The 14872-nt window shown below is 40.8% G+C and overlaps 1 protein-coding gene across 1 annotated transcript; it reads right to left on the bottom strand.

Moving 5' to 3' along the window:
- On the bottom strand, positions 1-9487 carry LOC124145713. The gene is made up of 4 exons (XM_046515604.2): positions 9341-9487; positions 5041-5250; positions 2918-3172; positions 1-363 (listed from the first exon to the last, which is right to left on the bottom strand). The coding sequence occupies exons 1-4, from the start codon at positions 9402-9404 to the stop codon at positions 113-115; spliced, it is 780 nt and encodes a 259-aa protein (XP_046371560.1). The 5' UTR covers positions 9405-9487; the 3' UTR covers positions 1-112.
- Positions 9488-14872: the final 5385 nt, after the last annotated feature.

Here is a 14872-nt window from a genome sequence, read left to right as displayed (position 1 = left end):
GATCTTCCTGATTGGTGATATAGTGGAACGATCAGGCTTTTCTAGTGAATTTTGATAATCGTGTTTTTTTACACTAATAAATCTCATATTTGTGTTGGTTATTACAGTGAAGTCACACACACGTTATTGGACATGGTTCGTACAAATAACAATCCCAGGCAGCATCAGATACCTGGGCTGATATGGCCGCAGCATCAATAAGCTCACACGTGACTTCCGGCTCGTACCGGATGTTGAATCCTGCGCATGTGAATTGATGTTCACACTCAGAAGCACAGGTCGCTCTGTTGTTGTTGTCCACCCTGATGGTTTTGCTTGGTGTTTTGTTGAAACGTTTGCCTTTATATTGGACAAATGATGCACCTGGAAAGGAAAGAAAGCGATCAAAAGACTTTCTTATTGTTGTATATTCTTAAACGCTATTCACAGAGTCTCACTTATACTTTCAGACTTCTGTCGTGTTCCAAAGATACGGGTACCGTATTCGACGTAATAAGCGCCCCGCTCTAACAAGCGCCCCACTCTAACAAGCGCCCACGGCGGTATTTGCTAATATATTGGCTGGTGAACAATCCCAATTAGGACCTCTTCCGTTTGATCAATGTTCACAAGACTTAATTATATGCGTACAATACGCACTCGTGTGTTATATGTCCCCTTAAATTCTAGAAAAATATATCTGTCGTACATAAACATTTCTGGCTGTCAGCATAAACCACGAAATTTATCTTTCAAGTCTGTTTTTTTTCACCAAAATAATATTCTAATAAGAGCCCCCTATTTCTAATTTTGAGAGCGCCCTGGGCGCTTATTACGTCGAATACGGTAATTACAGATAGAAACAAACGAGTTTGATGAAGTGAGCAGTGGACTCATCGAGGATTGTTGGAAATATCTCAAAGCATTTCATGTAAAGTACCTTCATAAAAGTTCACACGTCCTTCATTCGTGGTCCTTTTGAAGCCATTGCGTGGATGGGAGCTGTTGGTTCGTTGGTTATTATTACAGTAAACTACGGTTATAACGAACTCAAAGGGACTACTTATATTAGTTCGTTATAACCGTATTTCGTTATAAGCATATATACAGCATAACTACAGCAAATATTCAGGACTAAAAAGTTAGTTCGTTATATCCATCAGTTCGTTATAAGCGTGTTCGTTATAACCGTAGTTTACTGTATTACAACAAATAAATGCAAAACAATGCCCGGGAATGTGTGAACCATGTGCTTACAAATGTTGCAAAAGAAAAGTTTACACCTGTGATATGTAAAGTTGCAGTGAACTACGGTTATAACGAACTTAAAGGGTCTGCTAATATAAGTTCGTTATAACCGCAGTTATACAGCATATATACAGCATAACTAAAACGTTCAGCAAATAGTCTGGAACAAAAAAGTAAGTTCGTTATATCCGTCAGTTCGTTATAAGCGTGTTCGTTATAACCGTAGTTTACTGTAGATGTTAAAACACACACCGCCAAACCATTGTGTGATAGGATAATCGCTGATGTCTTGTATATTCTACTGACATTTTACTGCATTTCCTCGCGGCCTTAACTAAGTGGACTGTTTAATGACTCGTACCACTAGACAAAAGGGGTTTTAAACTGTAAATCTAATTGTATAGGTTTTACAGTCCTGAGCATTTACAGTAAAGTATATATTTCTGTTGAGAATCATAGATTACAGTGTTGGCATGACGTGTATGCAATAAATCAGAATCGTCGTCTTAGTCCCATCGACTATGGATAGTGTTATTATCTTGCGGTCCGATGTTGGTCTCCTTTGGGGTGTAAATGAAAGATAAAGTGTATGCTTTATTTGTTCATTTTTCAAAGGATGTAGTAAACCGATCTGACAAACCCCTTTCCATATTGATATGAAATCTCTGACAAAAACAGTCGATTCTACGATTCCTACTACAGTAAACTACGGTTATAACGAACTCAAAGGGACTACTTATTTTAGTTCGTTATAACCGTAATTCGTTATAAGCATATATACAGCATAACTACAGCAAATAGTCGGGACTAAAAAGTTAGTTCGTTATATCCGTCAGTTCGTTATAAGCGTGTTCGTTATAACCGTAGTTTACTGTATATCATGAGTATGTGTTTATGAATCACTGTCAAACAGTGATGATACCAGGTGTTCGAAAAGGTGAGCGTACCCTGACCACCCGGTGGCCTTATACATGCACGACTAATGTGACTGCTGTAAATTGCTGAACCATGGGCCGATAGTGAGTGAGTGAGTGAAATTTATCGTCACATCGGCAATATTTCAGCCATATCGCGACGAAACAGTTATAATAATTACATTTTGATTTAATAAAAAGCTGTCAACGATGGGCTGTAAGATAACTAGAATATCACAGTTTCAATTGTAAAACTAGTTAAAAACAGTTAAAACAATACATTTATAATCAACAATACAATATAAAAATGGGTTATAGATCACCAGCAACCAATTGAAAGTTACCTTCATGGGCTGATAACCAACATCTATGCTGATTGGTTGGTTGGTTTGTTGTTTAACACTGCACACAGCAATATTCCAGCTATAAGACGGCGGTCTGTAAATAATCGAGTCTGGACCAGGCAATCCAGTGATTAGTATCATGAGCATCGATCCAGGTAATTGGGATCGATGACATGCATCAACCAAGTCAGCGAACCTGACCACCCGATCCCGTTAGTCGCATCTAACTACAAGCATAGTCGCCTTTTACGGCAAGCATGGGTTGCTGAAGACCTATTCTACCCCGGATCTTCACGGGTTCCGAGTCTGAGGCGGCAGTGGATAAATTTGACAGATTCTGGTTAAAAAATTGTATTAAAGAAATGTTTGGAATTGTTAGTGTATGATAATACATTTCAAGAATTCTATGCTGAAACTAGATTACACACTTACATGTCGTTAGTCTAGAAATTGCCACTCCGAACACTTGTACTTCGCAAAGCTGGAAGGGATTGTTATGACTTTTCGATATCTTTCCAGAGACACGTAGAAAGCGTCCAGTGACTGCATTGTCGCAGGGGACAGTGATGGTGGCCCCACCGACAGCGATAATCCCTGCGTAGTAGTGGCAATGGTCGCCAACCGTGTTCGGGTGTAGAGAAGGGTTCATCTCGTACACATCAATCGAAAAGTCGCGAAGTCTCCAAGCTGAAAGTAAAATTAGTTTAGTTACCCCTGTCTCGTACTACCAACCACCGGGACCACCTCCGTGGTCCAGTGGTAGAGCGTCCGCCCGGAGAGCGGAAGGTCCGGATTTCGATCCCCGGCCGCGTCATATCAAAAGACGTTAAAAGATGGGACTTGTTGTTACCCTGTCTGGCGCTCGGCATTAAGGTGTTAAAACAAGGACTGGTCGGCTCGGAGTCAGTATACTGTGTCTGAGTGGGGTTTTAATGTTAAACTATGGCATGGTATCTCAGTGAGCTAGCATCAGTCCGGTCAGCCACAGATGCATGCACGTCGCTGTATAAGTGTAATAATCTTGGACGCGACGTTTAACTCCATTTCACCTCACCTCACCAACCACCGACCAAGCAAACCGTAGCTCTATGGATTATGCTCTTGATGGGGTAACTATTTACAGGCCTACCGAAGTTTTTTTGTTGTTGTTGTTGTTGACGCCGCGCTCAGGAATATTCAAACTATATGACGGCGGTCTGTAAATAATCGAGTCCGGACCAGACGTTCCAGTGATTGACATCATGGGCATCGATCTACCCAATTGGAATACGAAGACACGCATCAGTCAAGTCAGCGAGCCTGACCACCCGATCCAAACCGGGGGCCCCACGTGGTTTTAGATTTGATCAATGAAGATGCAATTGCGTCATTACAAACTATCTTGAATACCTGTCACTGTCAAGTCAGGGCAATTTCTGAGTGAGTGAGTATGGTTTTACGCCGCTTTTAGAAATATTCCAGCAATATGACGGCGGGGGACACCAGAGATGGGCTTCACACATTGTACCCATGTCGGGAATCGAACCCGGTTTTCGGTGTTACGAGCGAACGCTTAAACAAACCACTAAGCTACAAAAAATTGAAACTTGACTGCGTTTGTAATCTAATCTTGATAGAATCAACAAGGAGATGCAGATCTGAATATCACCGTTATGGATTTTATATTATAAAGCCGAAAACATCAGCCGAATGGTATTGTTCCAGTTTTCAATAGATAATGTCAGCGTTCAGGCTGCTTCTTCATAACATCAAGTTTGAGAATCGACTGAGTCAGTCAGTATGGTATTACGCCGCTTTTAGCAATATTCCAGCAATTTCACGGCGGGTGACACCAGAAATAAGCTTCACACATTGTACTCATTTAGGGAATCGAACCTGGGCCTTCGCACCAATAAGCATCCACCGCCCCTTTGAGAATCTAAGTAGATCGAGTATTAACCGTGTCATCTATATCAGTTGAGAAAATTTCTAAATTTCACACCCAGCCCTGAGCATACAGCAGTTAACATTGAAACTGGGCAGTGATATCACTCCATCTATAAAGTAGGTGGACCGCCTCTATGGTGCATTGGTTTATGGTTTGTTGTTTTACGCCGCACTCAGCAATATTCCAGCTATATGACGGCGGTCTGTAAATAATCGAGTCTGGACCAGACAATCCAGTGATTAATATCATGATTTGATTGGTTGGTTGGTTGGTTTGTTGTTTAACGCCGCACTCAGCAATATTCCAGCTATATGACGGCGGTCTGTAAATAATCGAGTCTGGACTAGACAATCCAGTGATTGATATCATGAACATCGATCCAAGCAATTGAGATAGTGCGCTTACTTCGAGAGAGGATGTTTGTTCTCCTGGCCGCGTCATACCAAAATACATTATAATGGTACTTCTTGTTACCCTGCCTGGCACTCGGCATAAAACAAGGTCTTCTCGGAGTCTACATATTTCCACGCACGCACGCACACACTGGTTTAGTAGTTCATTTGGTTCAATAATATGTTACATACTCCGGCGACATTAAAATTTGAAAACAGATTTGTATCATACTCACGACAGCAATCACTTCTACTTGTGACCTTGATCTTCGTCACTATGACCTTGCCTTGCAAATCAACTTGCCACCAGGGGTCGCTGTCTGATAGGGCTAAACAACTACCACTGCCCCATGTTGTCGCAGTTGGCTTTCCATCGTTCAATACACTAGGTGGTCTACTCTCTAAATATGATGCGTCTGATGGCTTTCCTTCGGCAAGGTTAGACTCTAGGGAAAGTACAAAAAACGAGGATATTCACAGAGATGCTTTTGGCCCAAAACCATGCAAATTCCTGACCATTTAAACAATGAAAATACCCCTTTTTAGAACAATACTCCAGCCAGTCCCACGCTAATATACAAAATTGGTTGGTTTGTTGGTTTGTTGTTTAACGCCGCACTCGGCAATATTCCAGCTTAATGACGGCGGTCTGTAAAATAATCGAGTCTCGACCAGACAATCCAGTGATTAATATCATGCGCATCGATCTACGCAATTGGGATCGATGACATGCATCAACTAAGTCAGCGGGCCTGACCACCCAATCCCGTTAGTCGCCTTTTACGGCAAGCCTAGTCTAAGTCGCCTTTTACGGCAAGCATGAGTTGCTGAAGACCTATTCTACCACGGATCTTCACGGCAAGCATGGGTTGCTGCAGACCTATTCTACCACGGATCTTCACGGCAAGCATGGGTTGCTGAAGACCTATTCTACCCCGGATCTTCACGGCAAGCATGGGTTGATGAAGACCTATTCTACCCCGGATCTTCACGGCAAGCATGGGTTGCTGAAGACCTATTCTACCCCGGATCTTCAGGGCAAGCATGGGTTGCTGAAGACCTATTCTACCCCGGATCTTCACGGCAAGCATGGCTTACTGAAGACCTATTCTACCCCGGATCTTCACGGGTCTAATATACAAAACGTCAACACCAAGGATGTCTTCATTATCTGCCGAAACAGGCTCTACTGGGCGTCAAAGGCAAAATAAGGGTGGAAATAATATGAATTGATCACTGAAAATCAGTTTTGACACACAGAATATACTATTTTGTTGTTATTTTGTTATGAGAGCTGAAGTCATGGCTGCTTGGTAATTAGCTTTTTGAATTAAATGATAATTCAAACTAAGGTTGTCGTGAGTGAGTGAGTGAGTGAGTGAGTGAGTGAGTGAGTGAGTTTGGTTTAACGCCGCTTTTAACAGTATTCCAGTTATAACGCGGCGTGTCAGCTTAATGTGGGAGGAAAGCCCAAAATGATGCAGGTCTCAGACGTTTACCATTTCGGTGAAACCCACGAGCACGGTTATGGTGCTGACAAACCTAGAAACATAATCGGGGCGAACCGGGATTCGAACCCACAATTATAGGTTTCTGGCATGCCCAAGGGACGCAACTCTGCAAAAGCGAATCGCGGCGCCTTAGACGACTGGGCCACCCATGCCCCAAGGTTGTCGTGAATAGATCGCCATGACAATACCACGACAGTTATATGAATGGATCACTGAGAATCAGAGTTGACACAAGGTGTTCGCAAAAACTGAAAGCATGTCCTGCTGTAACCGCTACACCCGTAGCTCACAACAAAAGTAAGTGCCTGTGTGTATAGATATAGTTTAAACATTTGTATTCAAACTGAAAATGGGATAGGTAAACAAGACAAAGCCTATATAAAAATTAAGTAACAAAAGATGTTCAAGGTGTATACATACAAAATGTAATAATTACAAAAGATATACCTAGGTGGTCAGTTATCAAGCATAATCAACAGTGTCCGGTTTTGATAAAGTAATGGGACTATACTTTATATATAATATTGTGCGTAACTGTATGTTTGTTGTTTAACGCCGCACTCAGCAATATTCCAACTATATGACGGCGGTCTGTAAATAATCGAGTCTGGACCAGGCAATCCAGTGATTAGTATCATGAGCATCGATCAACGCAATTGGGATCGATGACATGCATCAACCAAGTCAGCGAGCCTGACCACCCAATCCCGTTAGCCGCCTTTAATGGCAAGCTTAGTCGCCTTTAATGGCAAGCATGGGTTGCTGAAGACCTGTTCTATCCCGGATCTTCACGGGTCAGTATTAATATCATATCATTTTATGTAATACAATAAATTGCTTCTAATTTGATCATAATTGCAAGAAATGAAGAAATAGTGTTGCGGGTCTTCATAGTTGTGACCACAAGGACACATTGGACAGCCAGTTATGAATCTGTCGAATATATGTCCGTTTTGGTCACTATGTCCGAGTCTGAGGCTGCAGTGGATAAATTTGACAGATTCTGGTTAAAAAATTGTATTTAAGAAATGTTTGGAATTGTTAGTGTATGATAATACATTTCGAAAATTTAATATGAGTCAGTAGATTTAATTAATTCGGATAGATTTTGTACAATTAGGGACAAAGGATTTTGCATAATGTTCAGTCTTACATCTAATCGGCCGCCTCTGTGGTCTAATGGTAGAGCGTCCGCCCGGAGAGCGGAAGGTCCGGGGTTCGATCCCCGGCCGGGTCATACTAAAAGATGTTTAAAGATGGTACTTGTTGTTACCCTGTCTGGCGCTCGGTATTAGGGGCTAAAACAAAGACTGGTCGGCTCGGAATCAGTATACTGTCTGAGTGGGGTATTCAGGTTAAACTGCGACATGGTAACTCAGTGGGCTAGTACACGCACTATAAATCGGCATCAGTCCGGACTAGTACAAGCAGCCACACACATTCGTGCATGCACGTCGCTGTATAAGTGCAATAATGTTGGACGCGACGTGAAACCCCATTTCACCTCACCTTACATCTAATCGTTTGGAGTGGGTTTCTAAGACAAATCACTGTGAGCGTTTCCTTGGTCTGGGATCAGGTTGCAGAGATAGGCTGGTACTTCATTATTTTTTATATTAAGTAGAATAAAGATAGGGATTTATTATTTTTTGCGTATTAGCGATAATGGTTCCCGATTTGTTTCCCTACACAATCTTTTTTGACCCCATGTTGCGTCACATATAGTTCCTCGGGCATCCAGATTAAACTTTTCCAGTATCAATTCTTGATCTGTAGTACAATTATTCCAAAGTATACTACAGTAATCGAATGTTGTTCAGATGAATGCTTTATACAAATTTTCGAGACTTTTCCTTTAGAGGCGGTATTTCAAACTTCTCAAACAGGACTTATCGGACTGAATTTTCTTACAATGCTATCTCTATGAGAATGCCAGTGGGTATCACGCTGGAGAACTACACCTAAATCTTTATGCATTTCAACTTATTTTACAATGATTTAATTCATTTACGGGATAATGAGATACTTTCAGTTTTCTCATGGTTAAATTTCACTTGTCATGTGAGTGAGTAGGTGAGTGAGTATGGTTTAACGCCGCTTTTAGCAATATTCCAGCAATATCACGACGGGGGACACCAGAAATGGGCTTCACACATTGTACCCATGTCGGGAATCGAACCCGGGTCTTCGGCGTGACGAGCGAACGCTTTAACCACTAGCTTACCCGACCGCCCCCACTTGCCATGTTTTCGCCCATTTGGAGATTTCGATCAAATCATTGCTTAGCGCTGAAGCTGGGATGGCTGGGTTTTCAACAACGATATACAAGGACATATCATCAGCAAAAAGTATAATATTAAATGTAAATCAAGAATAACAACGGCCAAGTACAGACCCTTGTGATACACCAGCCAGAACATAGTTTAATTTTGATTTACATCCGTTGATAACTACTCTTTGTTCTCTATCCGTCAAAGAGCCCTCAAACCATTTAATAATGATCCATTAGTACCATAATTCTCTAGTTTGTACTCATCCCCGGTGCCAGACCTTATTAAAAGCTTTACTTATATCACAAAAACTACCCTTCCTTACCATCATCAACGGCTTTTTGAATAAAGTCATACAAATAGATTAACTGGTAAGTGGTTGGAGCACCAGGAACAAAACCCCACTGGAGATTACTTAAAATGTCATTATCTCTCAAAAAGTTGAATACATACTAGTAATTAAATACAGTTTTCTAATACTTTGGCTAAGCAACTCGTGAGTGCAATTGGTCTGTAATTACCTTATACTACTCTTCTTATGAACAGGACATACAATTGTTTGTTTGTTGTTTAACGGCAAGCATGGGTTGCTGAAGACCTATTCCATCCCGGATTCTACCGTGGATCGATGCTCATGACTCGATTATTTACAGACCGCCGTCATACATAGGTGGAATATTGCTGAGTGCGGCGTTAAACAACAAACAAACAAACAAACAAACAATATACATGATTAACAAAAGATGGACACGTACCTGCCTTAGCACAGCAAATGTGGAGCACAATCGCACATAAACCTGTTAACGCATTGGGCGACATTTCAAAATGGTGTCCTTCTCTTGCTCAAGTACCATAAACAACAAAGCACGCACCTGCTGGCATATGCATGAAACGTGTCAAATATCTATCATCGGTTCATTGAACGAACCCTAAATAGCAAACAGTTGTAATTAGACTCTTTGATAAATAATGTATTCAAGCTATACCGTTGATACGTAGAACTATCAACCGTCTTACTAGGCAACAAACAAACATTTAACGTTATCCAAACTAGGGTTGCGACCGGGTACGAAAACTGAACCCGAGTACCCGGCAGACAATACCCGAACCGGACTCGAGTACCCGTAGTTCAATGTTGTCCCACTTGTTTGTAAATGCTTTTGCGAATAAAAGGTCATCAAACATCTATTGATCTATTCTAAGGTATTATGTTTTTTATTAAATGCCTGCATGGCTTACCTAAAACATTTGAACGTTTGTCGTCCATTTTGAAGTGACTTACGAGTTACGAAAGGCGATTAGAGTTATCTCCCCTGAACGGGTACTGGGGTCCTGAAAATTTGACTCGAGTCCTAAGCTACCCGACCCGTTATCGGGTACTCGAGTACCCGTCGCAACCCTAATACAAACTGTGTAAGTGTAGGTGTCCAGGAGGACAGGATAGGCTAACCGTTTTCGCGAACACCTGCTGTCATCAGTTTGTGTGTTTGTTTGTTGCATAACGCCGCACTCTGCTATAATCCAGCTATATGGCGGCGGTCTTCAAATAATCTAGTCGGGTCCAGACAATCCCGTGATTGAAATCATGCGCATCAATCCACGCAATTGGGATACGATGACATGCATCAACGAAGTCAGCATGCCTGACCACCCGATCGCGTTAGTCGCCTCTTACGACAAGCATAGTCGCCTTTTACGGCAAGAAGATCCGGGTAGAATAAATCTTCAGCAACCAATGCTTGTCGTAAGAGGCGACTAACGGGATCGGGTGGTCAGGATCGCTGACTTCGTTGATGCATGTCATCGTATTAGATTACTCCTACAGGCTCCACCATGTACAGTGGAGAGGGGTTGTCTGATCCTACTTAAAATTTGATACGACTTTCAATAAGTCTAAAACCTTCAGGCATTTATTCTTCAGATAGGTTATATGTGGCACATTGGTCAAATGGTGGTAAAAAATTAGTCCCCAAAATTTGGCTTCCTCAACAACCTTAGTGGGAGTAACGTCTTGAAATCATCATCTTTAAGGGGTTTATAACTTCGACAAAAATGAATACAATTTGTCTTGGATTTTGAAAATTTGAAACCATTTTTAGACACCAATTCTGAATTTTATTAAAGCAAAGCTATAATTGTCTTTAAATTGTGCGCATATATTTGCCACGACACGAAATGTCAAAATCGTCGATAAAAATTGACCCATCATTACAGTCATTTAAAAAAGTTGACACGATGACATGCATCAACCAAGTCAGCGAGCCTAACCACCCAATCCCGTTATTCGCCTCTTACGGCAAGCATGGGATGCCGAAGATCTATTCTACTCCGGATCTTCACGGGTCTGTAATTGATTCTTGTATTGACGTTTAATATTACATAGTGCAGTATTTTCGAAACTGTTTCATACTTGGTCAACGAGTGAGTGAGTGAGTGAGTTAAGATTTAACGTCACATCGGCAGTATTTCAGGCATATCGTGACGAGAGGTACATCAATAATACATATATGTAGACTGAATAAAAAGCTGTCAATGATGGACAGTACAATAACAAGAATATCACAGGCTCGATTTAAAGCTTGTTGAGAATATATAAAAGCAGAAAGTATTAGTTAACAACATAATATAAAAATGGGCTAGAGATCGTCAGTCACTGAAGGGTGATCACCATACTGGGGACCATGGAGACTTAACAGTACCTTTGCTTCCTGCACGGACCCCGGTAGGATTTATACCACCCTACAGTCACTGGCGATAGTTTACCAGTTAAGCCTAAGATTAAAATAACGAAAATACTACGTTTAAAAGTCTGGCATGCATAAAAATACTTCGAATGATTTGGGACTTACATACCCTCTTTGGGGGACAATAATTTTACGCAACTTCCGCTCACAATAAAGTTATTAATTAGCACTAGCAATGTATAAAATAATACATTAAGTTTATCAAAATTTATGGATTAATTCGCTTTCTTTTAAAAAGTATAATATCAAAAAGGTCCTTGTAAAAGGCGACTAACGGGATCTGGTGGTCAGGCTCGCTGACTTGGTTGATGCATGTCATCGATCCCAATTGCGTGGATCGATGTTCATGATGTAAATCACTGGATTGTCTGGTCCAGACTCGATTATTTACAGACCGCCGTCATATAGCTGGAATATTGCTGAGTGCGGCGTTAAACAACAAACCAAACCAAAACTGTTCTAGAATATTTATCCCTTGTGATGGGAAAAATCAAGTCAAGCAGGACATGCTTGAGTGTGATTCTTTCATCACAAGAGACACAAAACGGAGGATCCTCACCTTTTAGTAAATATGCATGCGTATATCAGCTATGGCCAATACGACATTGTCGCATAATGACCTCTTCAAATCTGGACTGAGCCCAAGTAGGTGTAACCGATGTGGGGTTTATTTTCATGTAATTTACTTATACCTACTTGGGTATCCACTTCTCTTGCATTAGATCTCGGATGATGGATGGTTTGTTGTTTAACGCCGCACACAGCAATATTCCAGCTATATGACGGCGGTCAGTAAGGAATCGAGTCTGGACGAGACAAGATCTCGGATGAAAGATCCAATCAAGAATTCATAATCAGTGTAGGGGATCAGAAGTGGTGTCACAGGTTTGCTGAGTGCTGCTTTTGCAGCAGGATCGGCCATGTGTTCCCAGTGATACCAACGTGGCTGTGTAACCAACAAGAGACGATGTCATATTGGTAAGTAGCAAGATCATTAAATAATTCAAGAATTTGGATTAAAAATGGATGTATAAATGACATATTTTTGATTGCCTTAAGGCATGAAAGAGAATCTGAAACATAATTAATATTTTGATTGGTTATTGATATAGTTTAGCGCTGTTAAAATTGCGTTTGTTTCTGCTGCGAATATTGAACTGTTATCTGGCAATCGTTAAGATATTGTTTTGGATCCAATGATAGTGGTACCAGCTACAGCGCCTTCATCTTTGGAACCATCTGTAAATGTAGATTTATAAGTGTCATAAGAACCCAAACCTGATTTGAACCCTAAACTCAAACTTGTTGCCTTAGTTTGGAACAACAAAAATAATAAATGAAAAACATTCATCAGTTCAGCATGATGTCAATACACATGACGAAGAAACAATAAACGTTATACCATGCTCCGGAAAAAAACACCTTCTCTGTTTTCAACCGAAGCGTGTCTTGCAACACCGAAATAACTATCGATCAAGAATTCGTTCGCTTGAAAAGAGACAGAAAAGCCTGAAGTGGGTAAAAGAACAAACAACAGACGATGCCAGTAGAAAGGTACGAAAGCCCATTAGGACCATATTGGTATTTTTTTTTTCTCTTTTAAAAGTCGTTATTACGAGACAAAAAGTCGTAATTACGAGACAAAAAGTCATAATTACGAGTTACGAAAGTTTAAAAAGTCGTAATTATGAGAAAAAACGTACATGAACTTATAAAAGGCAGTATAAAAGGATGATTCTTCCACTTTTGGTTGCCTACGGTAAAAGAATATCTGAAGTCGACAATCTTCTAAAACTAAATTTATATTTCAATTTAGGTCTATTTCACACGGAAATTCTCTGCTTTTTGGCTGTTGTGGATCACATAATTATCACCAGGTCAACACTGAAAAGAAAACTGAAAAAGGTAAAGCTCTGTAGAAGAAAAACACAGACAGATATTCTTGATGTTGCTTGTTTCTCATGGAACAATTGCAATTGTCGTAACTGCTTTCGGGCGTCAAGTGCGACCCTACTACAGTTACTGAAAGTATTGCCGTTCCTGGTCATCCTGGTCAGTTAAGCCATGGCTTTGCAACTCCCCTTGTCAGCATCGGCTCGGCTTCGTCAAGGAGTGATTGGTCTAACGACGCTTATCTCTATCAGCATTCATACTCGCATAAAAAAGAAACGCAACACCAGCTTTAAAATAAAATGACGGCACCCAGTCAAGACGATGTGATTGCTTATCAAGATCGATATTGAAATAAAGCGTTTTTAACCCGCGAAGTGCATCAAATTACTTGTGCAACTTGGGTAAATAGTTCGGCAAGGGTGGAAACTGGACTTTTCTAATTAGTTAACTCCCTTACGTCGGGAAAATCGGCTACCACAAAATGATGATATTAACCAACATTTTTATCATAGTAATAATTACATTTGTATTGCCCCAAATTCCATTCACAAGTGGATGCTCATAGCGCAACAGAGTTAATAAAACCGGCATGATATAATGTACACAGCTCATGTCAGCCCGTAGTAGTTTCAGTCCACTCTTGAAAAATGGAGTCCCGGTTGTAGTGGCAGCTGATTCCATAGTGTAGTGGCTGAGAACTTGTAAGTTCTCTGACCCAATGGTTGGTTGGTTGTTGTTTAACGCCGCACTCAGCAATATTCCAGCTTTATGACGGCGGTCTCTAAAATAATCGAGTCTGGACCAGACAATCCAGTGATTGACATAATGAGCATCGATCTACGCAATTGGGATCGATGACATGTATCAACCAAGTCAGCGAGCCTGACCACCCGATCCCGTTAGTCGCCTTTTACGACAAGCATAGTCGCCTTTTACGACCAAATGATTTCAATCTGGTTGCAGTAGTCAAGTAATAAAGATTTCACCTGGATATTGGTTGCTTCAGGATATTGGATATTGGTTGTTGTAACAACAACTTTGCCATATGATTCCAAGTTTTTGTATATTGGTATTCATTTTATGCAATCTCATTAAAATCAGATCTTAGTTCTCGCTGCCGCTAAACAAAGATCAGAAGACATCCCGTTACGGGTCACGTCAGACCGACCTTTCGCAAACTCTGACCGACCAATGGAATTACTGACAAGAACTTGACATTAGCCAGTCAGAAGGCAGCTTTCTCGTGCTTTACGGCACTAATTTCAAATTTGAAACCTGAACAAAAGAACATTCTTGATTGTATAGATTCAGTCGTTAAGCCCGTAACTATCGTTCGTTCGGAATACCCCGTTTTAAAGTTTTCGAGATTGCATGATTAGAAATCACATTCCGACTGTCACTTTCATGATCTGGTAAGCAATGCTCTGATTGGTCGGATGAAAGGTCGTTCTGACATGACCCCGAACGGGATGTCCTCAGATCCTTGTTTAGCGGTAGCGAGAACTAAGATCTGATTTTAATGAGATTGTCATTTTATGATGCATTATTTTCATGACTTACACTAAATCATAATTGAGACTGTTTTCATAAGAAAACTTTTACCTTTGTGATTCGGCCAGTAGAATCTGTCAACAACAAACCATGTCTTTT

The sequence above is a fragment of the Haliotis rufescens genome, unplaced genomic scaffold, assembly GCF_023055435.1.
Source record: "Haliotis rufescens isolate VD_foot unplaced genomic scaffold, xgHalRufe1.0.p SCAF_21, whole genome shotgun sequence".
In the NCBI taxonomy this organism is placed as follows: Eukaryota; Metazoa; Mollusca; class Gastropoda; order Lepetellida; family Haliotidae; genus Haliotis; species Haliotis rufescens.
The sequence above is the reverse complement of the archived record's forward strand: the minus strand, read 5'-3'. Positions and strand labels throughout refer to the sequence as shown.

Coding starts and splice junctions, on each gene's coding strand:
- LOC124145713 (XM_046515604.2), bottom strand. CDS start 9,404: ATGTCGCCCAATGCGTTAACAGGTTTATGTGCGATTGTGCTCCACATT. Junction 5,251..9,340: donor CATTTGCTGTGCTAAGGCAG/GTACGTGTCCAT, acceptor TACTTTCCCTAG/AGTCTAACCTTGCCGAAGGA. Junction 3,173..5,040: donor AAGTAGAAGTGATTGCTGTC/GTGAGTATGATA, acceptor TTTTACTTTCAG/CTTGGAGACTTCGCGACTTT.